The sequence below is a fragment of the Xenopus laevis genome, chromosome 1L, assembly GCF_017654675.1.
Source record: "Xenopus laevis strain J_2021 chromosome 1L, Xenopus_laevis_v10.1, whole genome shotgun sequence".
Taxonomy (NCBI): domain Eukaryota; kingdom Metazoa; phylum Chordata; class Amphibia; order Anura; family Pipidae; genus Xenopus; species Xenopus laevis.
In genome coordinates, this window is record NC_054371.1 from 222,726,463 (window position 1) to 222,739,077 (window position 12,615).

The window sequence follows — 12,615 nt, forward strand, 5'->3', positions numbered from 1 at the left end:
CATTATATAATTTAATGTCTGGTGCAAAACACAAATATACACTGGGGCAACAAAAACCATGAATTTTAGAAAAGCTAATTTTAGTGCCTTGAGGGCTTCTCTTCAGAGCATTGATTGGGGCATTATGTTTTCAGCTTAAAACACAGAACAGAAATGGTTGTCATCTAAAATGATATTAAATAACTACTGTTCTCAATTTATTGCTGAGAGTGTTGCTCCATTAAATAATGGTACCAGTATGGTGGTAACAGATACAGAAAAGGCAAATGTGCTAAATCAGTTCTTTTCTTCAGTGTATACAATAGAGGAGTCTGAGTTCCCAGGCTCACTTCATAGCTGGCTCAGCTCAGTCTAGTCAGTGGCTGACTCAGAATATGATTCAGAAAGCTTTAATAAAAATGAATGTAAACAAAGCACCAGGGCCAGATGGCATACATCCAAGGGTACTAAGAGAGCTTAGTTCTGTTTTAGACCAGCCCCTATTTCTGATTTTCTCAAACTTTCTTTAATCTGCTTTGGTACCTATGGATTGGAGAAAAGATGATGTAATTCCAATATTTAAAAAGGGATTACAATATCAGCCTGGCAATTATAGGCCAGTAAATTTGACATCTGTGGTGGGCAAATTATTTGATGGCTTGTTTAGGGATCACATTCAAAATGTTGTCCTAGTGAATGGCATTATGAGCAGCAATCAGCATGGCTTTATGAAGGATAGGTCATGTCAGACAAATTTGATTGCTTTTTATGATGAGGTAAGTAACATGCTGGAGAGTGGGGGGGGGGGCAGTAGGTGGGATTTAAGTGGCAGATGAGATTCAATGTGGATAAATGTAAAGTCATGCACCTGGGATTTAAAAATATCCACTTATACACTTAATGGGACTGCACTAGGCAAATCCATTAGCACCTGTGAGTTCATCAGCAACTGCTTCCCCTACAACCGGGAGAAGTTCCCCGCCTGGCAGAACTCGCTGAGGGTGAGTCTTTTCTTGGGGCTCTGCAGGATGGACTTAGTGATGAGCGCAATGTTATGAGTAGGGGGACTTCCCAGCTGCATGCTGCCTGTCAATGTATAGCCAGGGAGGAGAAATCGAGCGCCGCAGGATGGATGGTCGCCCTGTCGCCTTTTCTGAAGAGGAGCAGAAGTGGAGTTTCTGTGAGTTATTTCTTAATAAAGACTTTGTGATTTTAAAGTTCAATTTGTCTTGGGTTTTTTTTTTCGTTGTATACGAACAAATTTTTTAAAAAATGGTTTTTTTTTCCGTTGTATACGCACTGTTGATGTTACTGGTCCTTTAATTGAGCACAGTTCCACTTTGACACTTGTGTCCCACACTGTGCAGCTGTTATGAGGTAACATGTCACGTGTCAGTAACCACATTACAGAGTAGTAATATTTACACTTATAGGCCCCTTGGTGCTGAGAGTAATGAAAACAATAACGTGGCCAATGACTGGGGAGCTGAGGCTCTGGCTGGAATGACAACTAAAACAGCAAAAAAAGTCCTGCGAACAGAGTTCATACAATTTGTGAGCTGCCTGACATCCATCTAGCACAGGATACCACACGTTTCTGGAAACCTGAGGTACTCTGTCCTGCCAGGCGCCAACGTGCTGCGTCACTGCGCTTAGGTACGTGTAACGTAAAAATCATAGTCTCGCGAGATGTAACTGGTGAAGTGTCTGGAAGGTGTACAGGAGTTTCATAGAAGCGGCGCCGACTGTCCCGGGAGAGGCGGGAGTGTTGGTCGGTATGTATAGATAATCATATGTTGTGAGCGCTGTTCTTTTGTCCTTTACTTGTATTTCCCCTTGAGGACTAGGAGCGTCATTTGGTCAGGGCCACATGGAACAGTCAACTTTGTAGGTGGGGAGGGGGGAGATTTAGGAATCGGTGTTTTGCTGCCTCGAGTACACGGTGTCAGTATCTTCCACAGAATGTCACTCTGAATCTTGGAAGGACGGGGGAGGGGTCTCAGCTGGAGTTGCCTCAGGGCTGATATTACTTTAGGGAAAAGATGATGAAAAAGGGATGACCCCCCCCGCCAACTCTGCGTCTGATAATCACTCCTCGTATTCAGCTAAATCCTCATCCCATTGGCTCTTATTTGTGGGGACACAGCGGTGGAACTAAAGGCTGATCAATTTGCATCTGCCCCAGTGTGGGGCTCATTGTTATTATCAGTGGTTTCTGCCAACACAATGTCTCTCCCCTGGTACTTACCGTATTGTTTGTAGTGTAGGCCCTCAGAGCCATCCTCCAGGCATAGTAGTAGTAAACTAAGGTCTGGATTTTAGTATGGATTACAGCCTTGCGTGTTTCATCAGGGCCGTCATTAGAAATCACAGGGACCCGTACAACAAAATTTCAGGGCCCCGCCCACACTAGTGCCCAGATCCCACCCCCTCCACCCCAGATCCCACTCCACCCAAGCCCCACCCCCATATTCCACCCACTCTACCCAAACCCCACCCCCAGATTCCACCCACTCTACCCAAACCCCACCCCCAGATCCCACCCACTCTACCCAAACCCCACCCCCAGATCCCACCCACTCTACCCAAACCCCACCCCCAGATCCCACCCACTCTACCCAAACCCCACCCCCAGATCCCACCCACTCCATCCAAGCCCCACTCCATCCCGCCCAAAGACACCACAGACATCAGCGCTAAAAAAGTTACCCCTCCCCCATGTACAAGTTATAAAAATCTGGGCCCCCAAAAAATATTTTTTTTAAAAAAAACATTGGCGCCAGAGCCCCCCTACAAATTAAAAAAAAATTGGGGCCCCAAAAAATATTTTTTAAAAAAACATTGGCCCCAGGGCCCCCCTTACAAGTTAAAAAAATAATTGGTGCCCCAAAGAATATTTTTAAAGAAAACATTGGTGGCAGGGGCCTATAGAATATTAAAATAATACATTGGTGGCCAGGGGATTAAAAAAAAACCAAAACATTGGTGTTCAGTAGAATTGAACTCGTGGCTTCAGGACTTCAACTTTGCCTCCTTTCGTGACTTATTGTCTTTTCGCAGCTTCGGGAGTTCGGTTTCGGCTGTTTTTGTGGCTTCGGGTCCTTTGGCAGCACTGCCGGGCCCCTTCATGCCCGGGACACTAGTCCCTCCTGAAGGTGGCCCTGCGTTTCATGTTCTCACAACACTTAATCATAGGCTACTGACAGATTACACATGCACAGTATTTAGACTCGTATCCACCAATTACATTCATACTATAATTAACCAATCACTGGGTGTTATCAACGTTCTACTACAGATGTGTAATCTGTCACTAGCCTATGATTAAGAGTCAGGCCACACGAGCAGATTCGGGGAGATGAGTCGTCCCACGACAAATCTCCTCTTCTTCGAGGCGACTAACCTTCCCCGAACTGCCCTCCCCTGCCCGCCGCCGGCTAAAATGAAAATCGTCTGCGGCAATGCACATGCGGCGCTTCGTTTTCCGAAGTTTCCTCGTGAGCCAAATTACGGGCGACTTGCCCGCAAAAATTACGCCCATAGACTTGTATGGCATTGTGTGTCAAAAAAAAAACAAAACAATTTCGCCGCGTGACGCCCATAGTCTTTCGCCCATCCCTAGTGTTTGAGTCTGACAGTTCAGTGATTCAAGTGCAGATTCTAAACTTACAATTTTGCTACATTTAGTTGATCCATTTCTCAGCAGCATCTCTTGAGCATCTTTATTGTATCAATTCTAAGAGTTGCCTGTAATGAAACCCAGAGATTCTTCTCATTTAGAACAGTTTACAGGGTCGGCGACCCCCCCTCCCAGAGCTGCTTCAGAAGGTGAAAATTGACGCTTGAATATTAGAAAAACTGTCATACATAGAAAATAGAAAGTCATTGGAAAAAGTAGTTATTTCTGGTGATCTCTATCTGAAAACAACTAGTTGTTTGAAGGTGAACCACCCCCTTTAAAGAAAGTAGAAATGGGATTTTATTTTTTTTTGCCTTTACATGCCCTTTAAGATAAAAAACAATATACTTTAAAGAAACAACAAAATGATTCTTATCACATATTTCCTAGTGTTGTGCTCTCATTAATAGAAGGGTTTTCATGTTGAATCTTGAAGGCTTTGTTGTGACTGAGCAGGAATGTCTCTGGATGTGACTTTCCTGGGCACAGGGTCGGCCTATCCATCTCCATGTAGAGGAGCCTCGGCCGTGGTTTTCAGAACAGAAGGTGAATGTTGGTTGTTCGATTGTGGAGAAGGGACCCAGACTCAGTTCATGAGGAGTCCGCTTAAAGCAGGTTGGTGAATCCCAGTTTAAAAAAAAAAAAAAAAAAAAAAAAGTTTTTCTCTTGTAAATAAGCAGCGGGATAAATGCTGCCTCTCTATAGTAATGATATAATTCACATTACTGGAAATATTTTCATGCCTCTAGAGGACACATCTCCAAGTCCTGGCTCTTCTGGTTTGTCTGGTCAGCCAATTAATTCTCTTATTTCTTTTTTTAATTTTTTTTTTATTATTTCTCTCTTTTGCTTTTCATTTTCTTTCTTTAATTCTTTTTTTAAATTCTTTAATTCTTTCTCTCTTTTGCTTTTCATTTTTTATTTTTTAATATACATTTGTTTTTTAAATTCTTATTTTCAGTGCTCAAACTGTAATTATTTTCATGCCTCTAGACTTGCATCCCAATGAAAAGTCCTGGCTGGCTTGTCTGGTCAGCCAATTAATTCTCCATTTCTTTTTTTAATTTTATTTTCTATTATTTCTCTCTATTGCTTTTAATTTTTTATTTCTTTAATTTTTTTTAAATTATTTTCAGTGCTCAAGCTGTAATTATTTAATGCCTCTAGAGGGCGCATCTCCATGACAAGTCCAGGCTGTTCTGGTTTTTCTGATCAGCCAATTTGTTCTCCATTTCTTTATTTAATTTTTTTTTTTGCTTTTTTTTTGCTTTTAATTTTTTAATAATTATTTTTTTAAATTCTTATTTTCTGTGCGCAAACTGTAATTATTTTCATGCCTCTAGACTTGCATCTCGCTCTCCTGGCTGTTCTGGTTTGTCTGGTTAGCCAATTATGTTTCCACTTTTTTTTTTTTTTATTCTTTCTCTCTTTTGCGTGTAATTATTTATTTATTTCTTTTTTTTTATTCTTATTTTCAGTGATCAAACTGTAATTATTTTCATTCCTTTAGAGAGCACATCTCTGTGAAAAACAAAGTCCTGGCTGTTCTGGTTTGTCTGGTCAGCCAATTAATTATCCATTTAAATTAACCACATGTATTAGTCTATATGGGCTCCGTTCCGTTTATTGATGGCCCCGGGGCAGATCACTCACTGACCATTCAATCTGATAAATCTAAAATCAGCCTTAAAGGGGTGGTTCACCTTTTAACTTTTAGTATGTTATAGAATGCCCAATCTTAAGCAACTTTTCAGTTGGTCTTCATTATTTATTTTTCATAGTTTTTGAATTATTTGCCTTTTTCTTCTGACTCTTTTCTTCAGCTTTCAAACAGGGGTCCCTGACCCCATCTAATAACAAATGTTCTGTAAGGCAACACGTTTATTGTTATTGCTATATTACTATTTGAGCCTCTCCTATTCATATTCCAGTCTCTTATTAAAATCAGTCCATGGTTGCTAGGGGAATTTGGAACCGAGAACCCCTTCTACACCCTCTGTAAGGATCAATGGTCCATAATCCAAAGAAGTAAAAAATACAATTTTAAGAGATATTCAAGTTCCCTCAACATGCGCAGCTTATTAAACTTTAATGGGCTGCCTCTATTTCAGCAGTCACTGGCTCTGCACAGATCAGCATGTGATTGACGGCTCTGCTTGCAGCTCATAGAAAAGAACTGGCAACATTGGGAAGCTGTAGGTCTCGCATGAGGATCGATAGACGTTGTGCCTTGCCAAGCAATAACCTTCAATCTTGTAGAAAAGCAAAATATTGTTTTCTAAACTGTTTGTATTGAAATTTGCTTTTAATAACATGTAATGGGCCGTCATTTTTTGTTATTGGTGAATTATTTAGCTTTTTGGTCAGCAGCCGTTTGGTTGTTAGGGTCCAATTTACCCCAGCAACCAGGCAGTGGTTTGAAGGAGAGATTGGAGGATAATTAGGAGAGGGCCTGAATAGGTCCTTTCTGGTGCATTTGCCGCCCCACTTCTGCCCACTGTCTTAAGTGTTGAGTGTTTTGCTCACATTCAAGGTGTACTTGAACCCATAAGTGATCCCATGTATGCACACTTAAAGGAACAGTAACACCACAAAATTAAAGTGTTTTAAAGTAATGAAAATATCATGTACTGTTGCCTTGCGCTGGTAAAGCTGGTGTGTTTGTTTCAGAGACACTACTATAGTTCATATAAACAAGCTGCTGTGCAGCCACGGCAGAAATTGAAAAACATCTATATGGCACAGGTTAAATAGTGGATAACAGATAACACCATTATGTTCTACAGAGCTTATCTGCTTGTTTAAATGAACTATAGTAGTACTTATCTGTTATCTACTGTGTATCATGTGCTTGAATGGCTGCCCCCATGGCTACACAGCAGCTTGTTTATATAAACTATAGTAGTACTTATCTGTTATCTACTGTGTATCCTGTGCTTGAATGGCTGCCCCCATGGCTACACAGCAGCTTGTTTATATAAACTATAGTAGTATTTATCTGTTATCTACTGTGTATCCTGTGCTTGAATGGCTGCCCCCATGGCTACACAGCAGCATGTTATATAAACTATAGTAGTACTTATCTGTTATCTACTGTGTATCCTGTGCTTGAATGGCTGCCCCCATGGCTACACAGCAGCTTGTTTATATAAACTATAGTAGTATTTATCTGTTATCTACTGTGTATCCTGTGTGTAAATGGCTGCCCCCATGGCTACACAGCAGCTTGTTTATATAAACTATAGTAGTACTTATCTGTTATCTACTGTGTATCCTGTGCTTGAATGGCTGCCCCCATGGCTACACAGCAGCTTGTTTATATAAACTATAGTAGTACTTATCTGTTACCTACTGTGTATCCTGTGCTTGAATGGCTGCCCCCATGGCTACATAGCAGCTTATTTATATAAACAACAAACTAACTAACAGTTTTAGGGCAACACTACATTATATTTTTATTACTTTAACAATTTTTTTGATGTTACTGTTCCTTTAAATCACATCAGCAGCAGAGACGGTAACTATAACCTTTTCCCTCCCTACATAGGACGTATTACAAAGATCTTTATTACGCACCTTCATGGGGATCACTTGTTTGGGCTGCCTGGTTTTCTCTGCACTGTCAGCCTCCAGTGTGGCTCTGTACCAACCAAACAGCTGGTGGAAATCTACGGTCCTGTGGGACTGAGAGACTTTGTCCAAAGGAGCCTGGAAATCTCCCACTCGCAGCTTGCTTTCCCCTACGTGGTCCATGAATTGGTGCCGTCACCAGATCAGTGTCCAGCGGAAGAATTCAAAGACTTGTCATCCCGCTGCGGAGAGAGCTGTCTGTCTGCAGACGGGCAAGGCCGGACCATTTATGAGTCTCCTGAAGACGGGAGTTATGAACTTATTGCAGATGAACAATTCCTTGTGAAAGCATTTAAACTTTTCCATCGGATCCCATCTTTCGGCTTCGTTATAGAGGAAAGAGAGCGTCCGGGGAAGCTAAACATGCAGAAGCTAAAGGAATTAGGTAAATATTGCTTGATGCAACCAATCATCTCTTTCAGTCCTTTTTATGGACTTATCTTCAATAAAGTGCCCTTATTTGTCACAAGGATAAACATTTTGCACTTCGAAAGAGAGAATGGGCTCATTTATCAACACTGGGCACATCTGCCCATGGGCAGTTACCTATAGCAACCAATCAGTGATAAGCTTTTGAAAGCCAGCTGCAAGTAGAACAATGAAAGCAGCTATTTGGCCAGTTTTGATAAATGACCCGCAATGCCTCATTTGGGCCAAGCAGTATGGCAGGCTTGCTTTAAAGGAGAAGTAAAGGTTAAACGTAAGTAAGCTTTATCAGAAAGGTCTATATAAATACACCAGTAATCCCTCAAAGTAATGCAGCTCTGAGTCCTCTGTCAAAAGAAACACCACATTTCTTTCCTTCTATTGTCTACTCATGGGCTTCTGTATCAGACTTCCTGTTTTCATCTTAAACCTCCAGGGCTAAGGCTTGAGCATGCTCAGTTTGCTCCTCTTTCCCTCCCTCCTCCCCTTCCTGCTGTAATCTGAGCTCGGAGCCATATGTGAGCAGGGAGAGACTCAGGCAGGAAGTGATGTCACACCAATCTTAAATGGCAGCTTCTATCCTAAACAAACAGACAGTGTCTAGAGCTGTAACTCAGGTATGGTAAAGCATTCTGCAGAATAAATATAGCATTCTAGCTTGCACTATTGTGGCTTATCTATTTGCAATTAACTGTCTTGGAGCTTTCCTTCTCTTTTAAATATGCATAGAAGGAATTTATGTGGGTATGTCTTACTAAATAGAGGTCGTCTTTACTCATGGTGTAAGAGAGTATTATGGATTCACTGAATCGAGAATATTAGGATGATTCCAAATATGTTAATAACCGTATGCACCGCAAAAGATTCAGCCGATTGCTCAACCAAATCCAAACCCTCCATTTTCATAGGCACACAGGCCCAGACTGGCAATCTGTGCGTTCTGGCAAATGCTGGAGGGGCTGCTGTAAGTTGCATTTGACAGTCGCTATTTATTGGGCTGGTGGGGGCAGTTTGGGCCTCTGTGTACCTGAAATGCCAGGGCCTATTTTGATTCCAAGTTTAGACCTGTATGTACTTTTTTAAAACTGTGTCAGAGTACTACTAAAGGGGCACGGTGTGACCACTGGGCATATGGGGCCCCACCATTACATCTGTCAGTCCTGGGTGCTAGTAATTGAACTTCAAAAATGTAAATTACAAATTTACTGAGCTTTCTACACACTTTCGGTAGCTCCTTTGACAAGTCACAAGGGTGATTAATTTTACCTCTAAAGACAGTCCTAATTAAAGGGGAACTATCACCAAGATGAAAATGTAATATAAGATTCAGCATACTGAAATAAGAAATGTTCTGAATGCAATCAATTAAAGATTCTGTACTGTTTCTGAAATAATCAAGTTTCTCTTCATGCAGCAGTTGGGTGTCAGACAATCATTGCCAGTTAGATCCCATATCTGTTATAGGGGGGCTCCTTTTGCCTAGAAGATGTATTAAGAGGTCACTCTATTAAAATCACCAGACATCATGTCTCTCTACATGCAGGATTTGTGCAAAAGGCAGTTATTTTATTAGACTTTGTTTGTACTGGAATCAGTTATTTGAGTGAGGTCTAATACATCTGCTAGGAAAGCCCTATAAGATATATTGGATCTAACTGTCAATGAATATCTGACACTCAACTGCTGCATGAAGACAGAATGAAGAGAAACAGATGCTGAGAGAGGAATAGTGAAGATAAACTTGATTATTTCAGAAACAACGTAGAATATTTAATTGATTGTATTTATAAAGTTTCTTATTTCAGTATGCCGAAGCTTCTATTTAATTTTCATTTCCATGATAGTTCTCCTTTAAAATTTAACAAACATGCAGTAACACGGTAGCTTCACCCATAGAAGGACCCAGCATGAGAACTTTTTGAGACTTGTTTTGTAGCAAAGCTTATCTCAAGTTAGTCTCTTGTATGGTCCCAGCCCTTTCGTTTTTTGTTTGTCCAGGGCAAATATTTAGACATGAATGTATATTTATTTCCCCTTTGCTCTGATTTCCATAATTTCAATGAAGGTCTTGTTGACTCAGATTGTAGTTTTAATCTGGACTAGACAGAATCGGTTCCATTGTTTAATTGGTTGGCGTTTAACCTTCCTTAGCCCGTCTATTGTTTTGTGTAACCTCTTTTAAAGAGGCTTGACCTAGGCTAATAAGTGTAATAAGGAGGGGCCCACCATAAATAGCTAAATGACTATGATTTTCATTCATCCAGATCATGGTATATCTAGTATAAGTCATTCTAAAACAACTTGACTTGCTGAGTAATCAATCATTACCAGTTGTTTTAGAATGACTTATACTAGATATAAATAGCTTAAAGGAGAGTAAAACCCTAAAGTTAAAAAACCCCTACCCCCCCCTACTCTACATAGACCCCCCCCCCCTCCCTCCTCCCCCAGCCTTAGTGTTACCCTGGGAAAATGGCTCTAAAGTTTTACTTGCCCCTCGGTGAATATTAAGGCATCGGAGTTCACGGGCGCCATCTTCTTCTTCTTTTCGGTAATCTTTGGAATGAGACCGAAAGCGCAGGTCTCATTCCGTAGATTACCAAAGCGGCTGAAGATGGCGCTCATGAACTCCGATGCCTGAATATTCACCGAGGGGTAAGTAAAACGTTTGGGGCATTTGTCAGGTGTAACACTTAGGCTGGGGGGAGGGGGGTCTATGTAGGGTAGGGTTTTTTTTTTTAAATTTAGGGTTGAATTCTCCTTTAGGGTAAGGGCACACGGGGAGATTAGTCACGAGTTTTCATTCTAGCCTGGAGTTTGGGGAGATTGTCAACCCGAAGAAGAGGAGATTTGTCACCGGGGCGACTAATCTCCCCGAATCTGCCCGTGTGCCCTTACCCTTAAGGTGAAATTGTATGGATTAGAAGCGACAATAGTGAGTTTTCTCATAATATGGTTGGACAGGTATTTTTGCAGGGCAGGGATAATTGCTTTATTCTCTCTTTTTATTCTCTCTGACAGGTATCCAGCCTGGCCCTGTGTGTGGGAAGCTAAAGCTCGGTGCTACAGTTACCCTGGAAAACGGACAGGTGGTCTCCCCTTGCGATGTATTAGGAGATCCTATTCCTGGCAGGAAAGTCTGCATTTTAGGTGACTGCTCGGGTGTTGTCGCAGTAGGCGGGGCCAAGCTGTGCTATGACGCAGATGTCCTGATTCATGAAGCGACCCTGGATGACGGCCAGATGGACAAAGCCAAAGAGCACGGTCACAGCACACCAAAAATGGCAGCAGACTTTGCAAATCTGTGTCGTGCAAAAAAGCTGATTCTGACTCACTTCAGCCAGAGGTATAAGCCCCCGGGATTGGTCACTGAGGGGGATGAGGATGTGACTGTGCTTAAGCAACAAGCCGAAAGTGCTTTATCTGGGCAGCATGTGACCCTTGCAGAGGATTTTATGGTCATTAACATTCCAATGAAAAAGCAATGATAATGCGCGTGTCCCTATAGCTACAATACCCAGCACCCCCTGCAGCCTTCAGCTGCCCATGTGATGCTGTGAGTTGAAGTTCCAGCACATCTGGAGGGCTACTGGTTTATCCTAATCTATAGCAAGGATTAAAGGGGTTGTGCACCTTTTGAGTTAACTTTTATCTGATGTAGAACCTCTGGGCTGGTACAATAAGTTCTGTTTATAACGTACAGGATTTGTAGCCAATAGCCCCCTCTTTAGGGCAGAGACACACGCTCCGATTCGTGGAGATTAGTTGCCCGGCGACAAATCTCTTCGGGCGACTAATCTCCCAGAACTGCCTCCCGCCGGCTAGAATGTAAATCGCCGGAGGGTTGGCACTCAGGAAGCTTCGTTTTCCGAAGTCAACCGCAGTTTCCTCATGAGGGAACTTCGGGCGACTTCGGAGAACGAAGCACATCAATTCCCATCCTGCCGGTGATTTACATTCTAGCCGACGGGAGGCAGTTCTGGGAGATTAGTCGCCCGAAGAGGAGATTTGTCGCTGGGCAACTAATCTCCCCGAATCTGAGCGTGTGTCTCTGCCCTTAAAGGGGTTGTTCACTTTTAAATAAAGTTTTAGTATGATGTAGACTAGAGAGTGATGTTATGAGACAATTTTTAATTGTTTTTTATTTGTGGTTTTTGAGTTATTTAGTTTTTTATTCAGCAGTTCTCCCAGTTTGCAAGCTACAGCAATCTGGTTGCTAGGGACTGCAGGGCCTGGTTGCTACAACCATGCATTGAAATGAACAAGTGACTGGAATATGAATAGGAGAGGCCTGAAATCAGTAATAAAAGTAACAATACATGTGTAGCCTTAGAGAGCTTTTGTTTTTTAGATGGGGTCAGTTACTCCCATTTGAAAGTTGTAAAGAATCAGAAGAAAAAGGCAAATAATTCAAAAACTATAAGAGAAAAAAGTAAGACCAGTTGAAAAGTTGCTTAAAATTAGATATTCTATAACAAACTAAAAGTTAATTTAAAGATGAACCACCCCTTTAATACACCAGCTCTATTTGAGCCCTTATATACAGCTCTGTGTTTGAGCTGCAGGGGGATATACTGGGCATTTTTACTGCATAGGCAAGAACTGGTACCTGGCTCCCAATCATAAGCATGTGGGCTGAAGTGATGGTACAGGTATGGGATCCGTTATTCAGAAAGCTCCGAATTACAGAAAGTCTGTCTACAATAGACTCCATTATAATCAAATAATCCAAAAAATGATTTCCTTTTTCTCTGTAATAATAAGTAACTTGTATTTGATCCCAACTAAGATATAATTAATCCTTATTGGAAGCAAAACCAGCCTATGGGTTTATTTAGTGTTTATATGATTTTCTAGTAGACTTAAAGGGCACCAATCCGAACTAAAATAATTTACTTTGT

The 12,615-nt window shown here is 41.5% G+C and overlaps 1 protein-coding gene across 1 annotated transcript; it reads left to right on the forward strand.

Annotated features, from left to right (window-relative positions):
- The first annotated feature begins 1,464 nt into the window (after positions 1-1,464).
- Positions 1,465-11,335, forward strand: elac1.L (elaC ribonuclease Z 1 L homeolog). Its single transcript, XM_018266945.2, has 4 exons — positions 1,465-1,754; positions 4,095-4,273; positions 7,206-7,673; positions 10,736-11,335. Exons 2-4 carry the CDS (start codon positions 4,117-4,119, stop codon positions 11,200-11,202), a joined length of 1,092 nt encoding a protein of 363 aa, XP_018122434.1. The 5' UTR covers positions 1,465-1,754; positions 4,095-4,116; the 3' UTR covers positions 11,203-11,335.
- The last annotated feature ends 1,280 nt before the right edge of the window (positions 11,336-12,615 follow it).

Coding starts and splice junctions, on each gene's coding strand:
- elac1.L (XM_018266945.2), top strand. CDS start 4,117: ATGTCTCTGGATGTGACTTTCCTGGGCACAGGGTCGGCCTATCCATCT. Junction 4,274..7,205: donor GAGGAGTCCGCTTAAAGCAG/GTTGGTGAATCC, acceptor CTCCCTACATAG/GACGTATTACAAAGATCTTT. Junction 7,674..10,735: donor GCAGAAGCTAAAGGAATTAG/GTAAATATTGCT, acceptor TCTCTCTGACAG/GTATCCAGCCTGGCCCTGTG.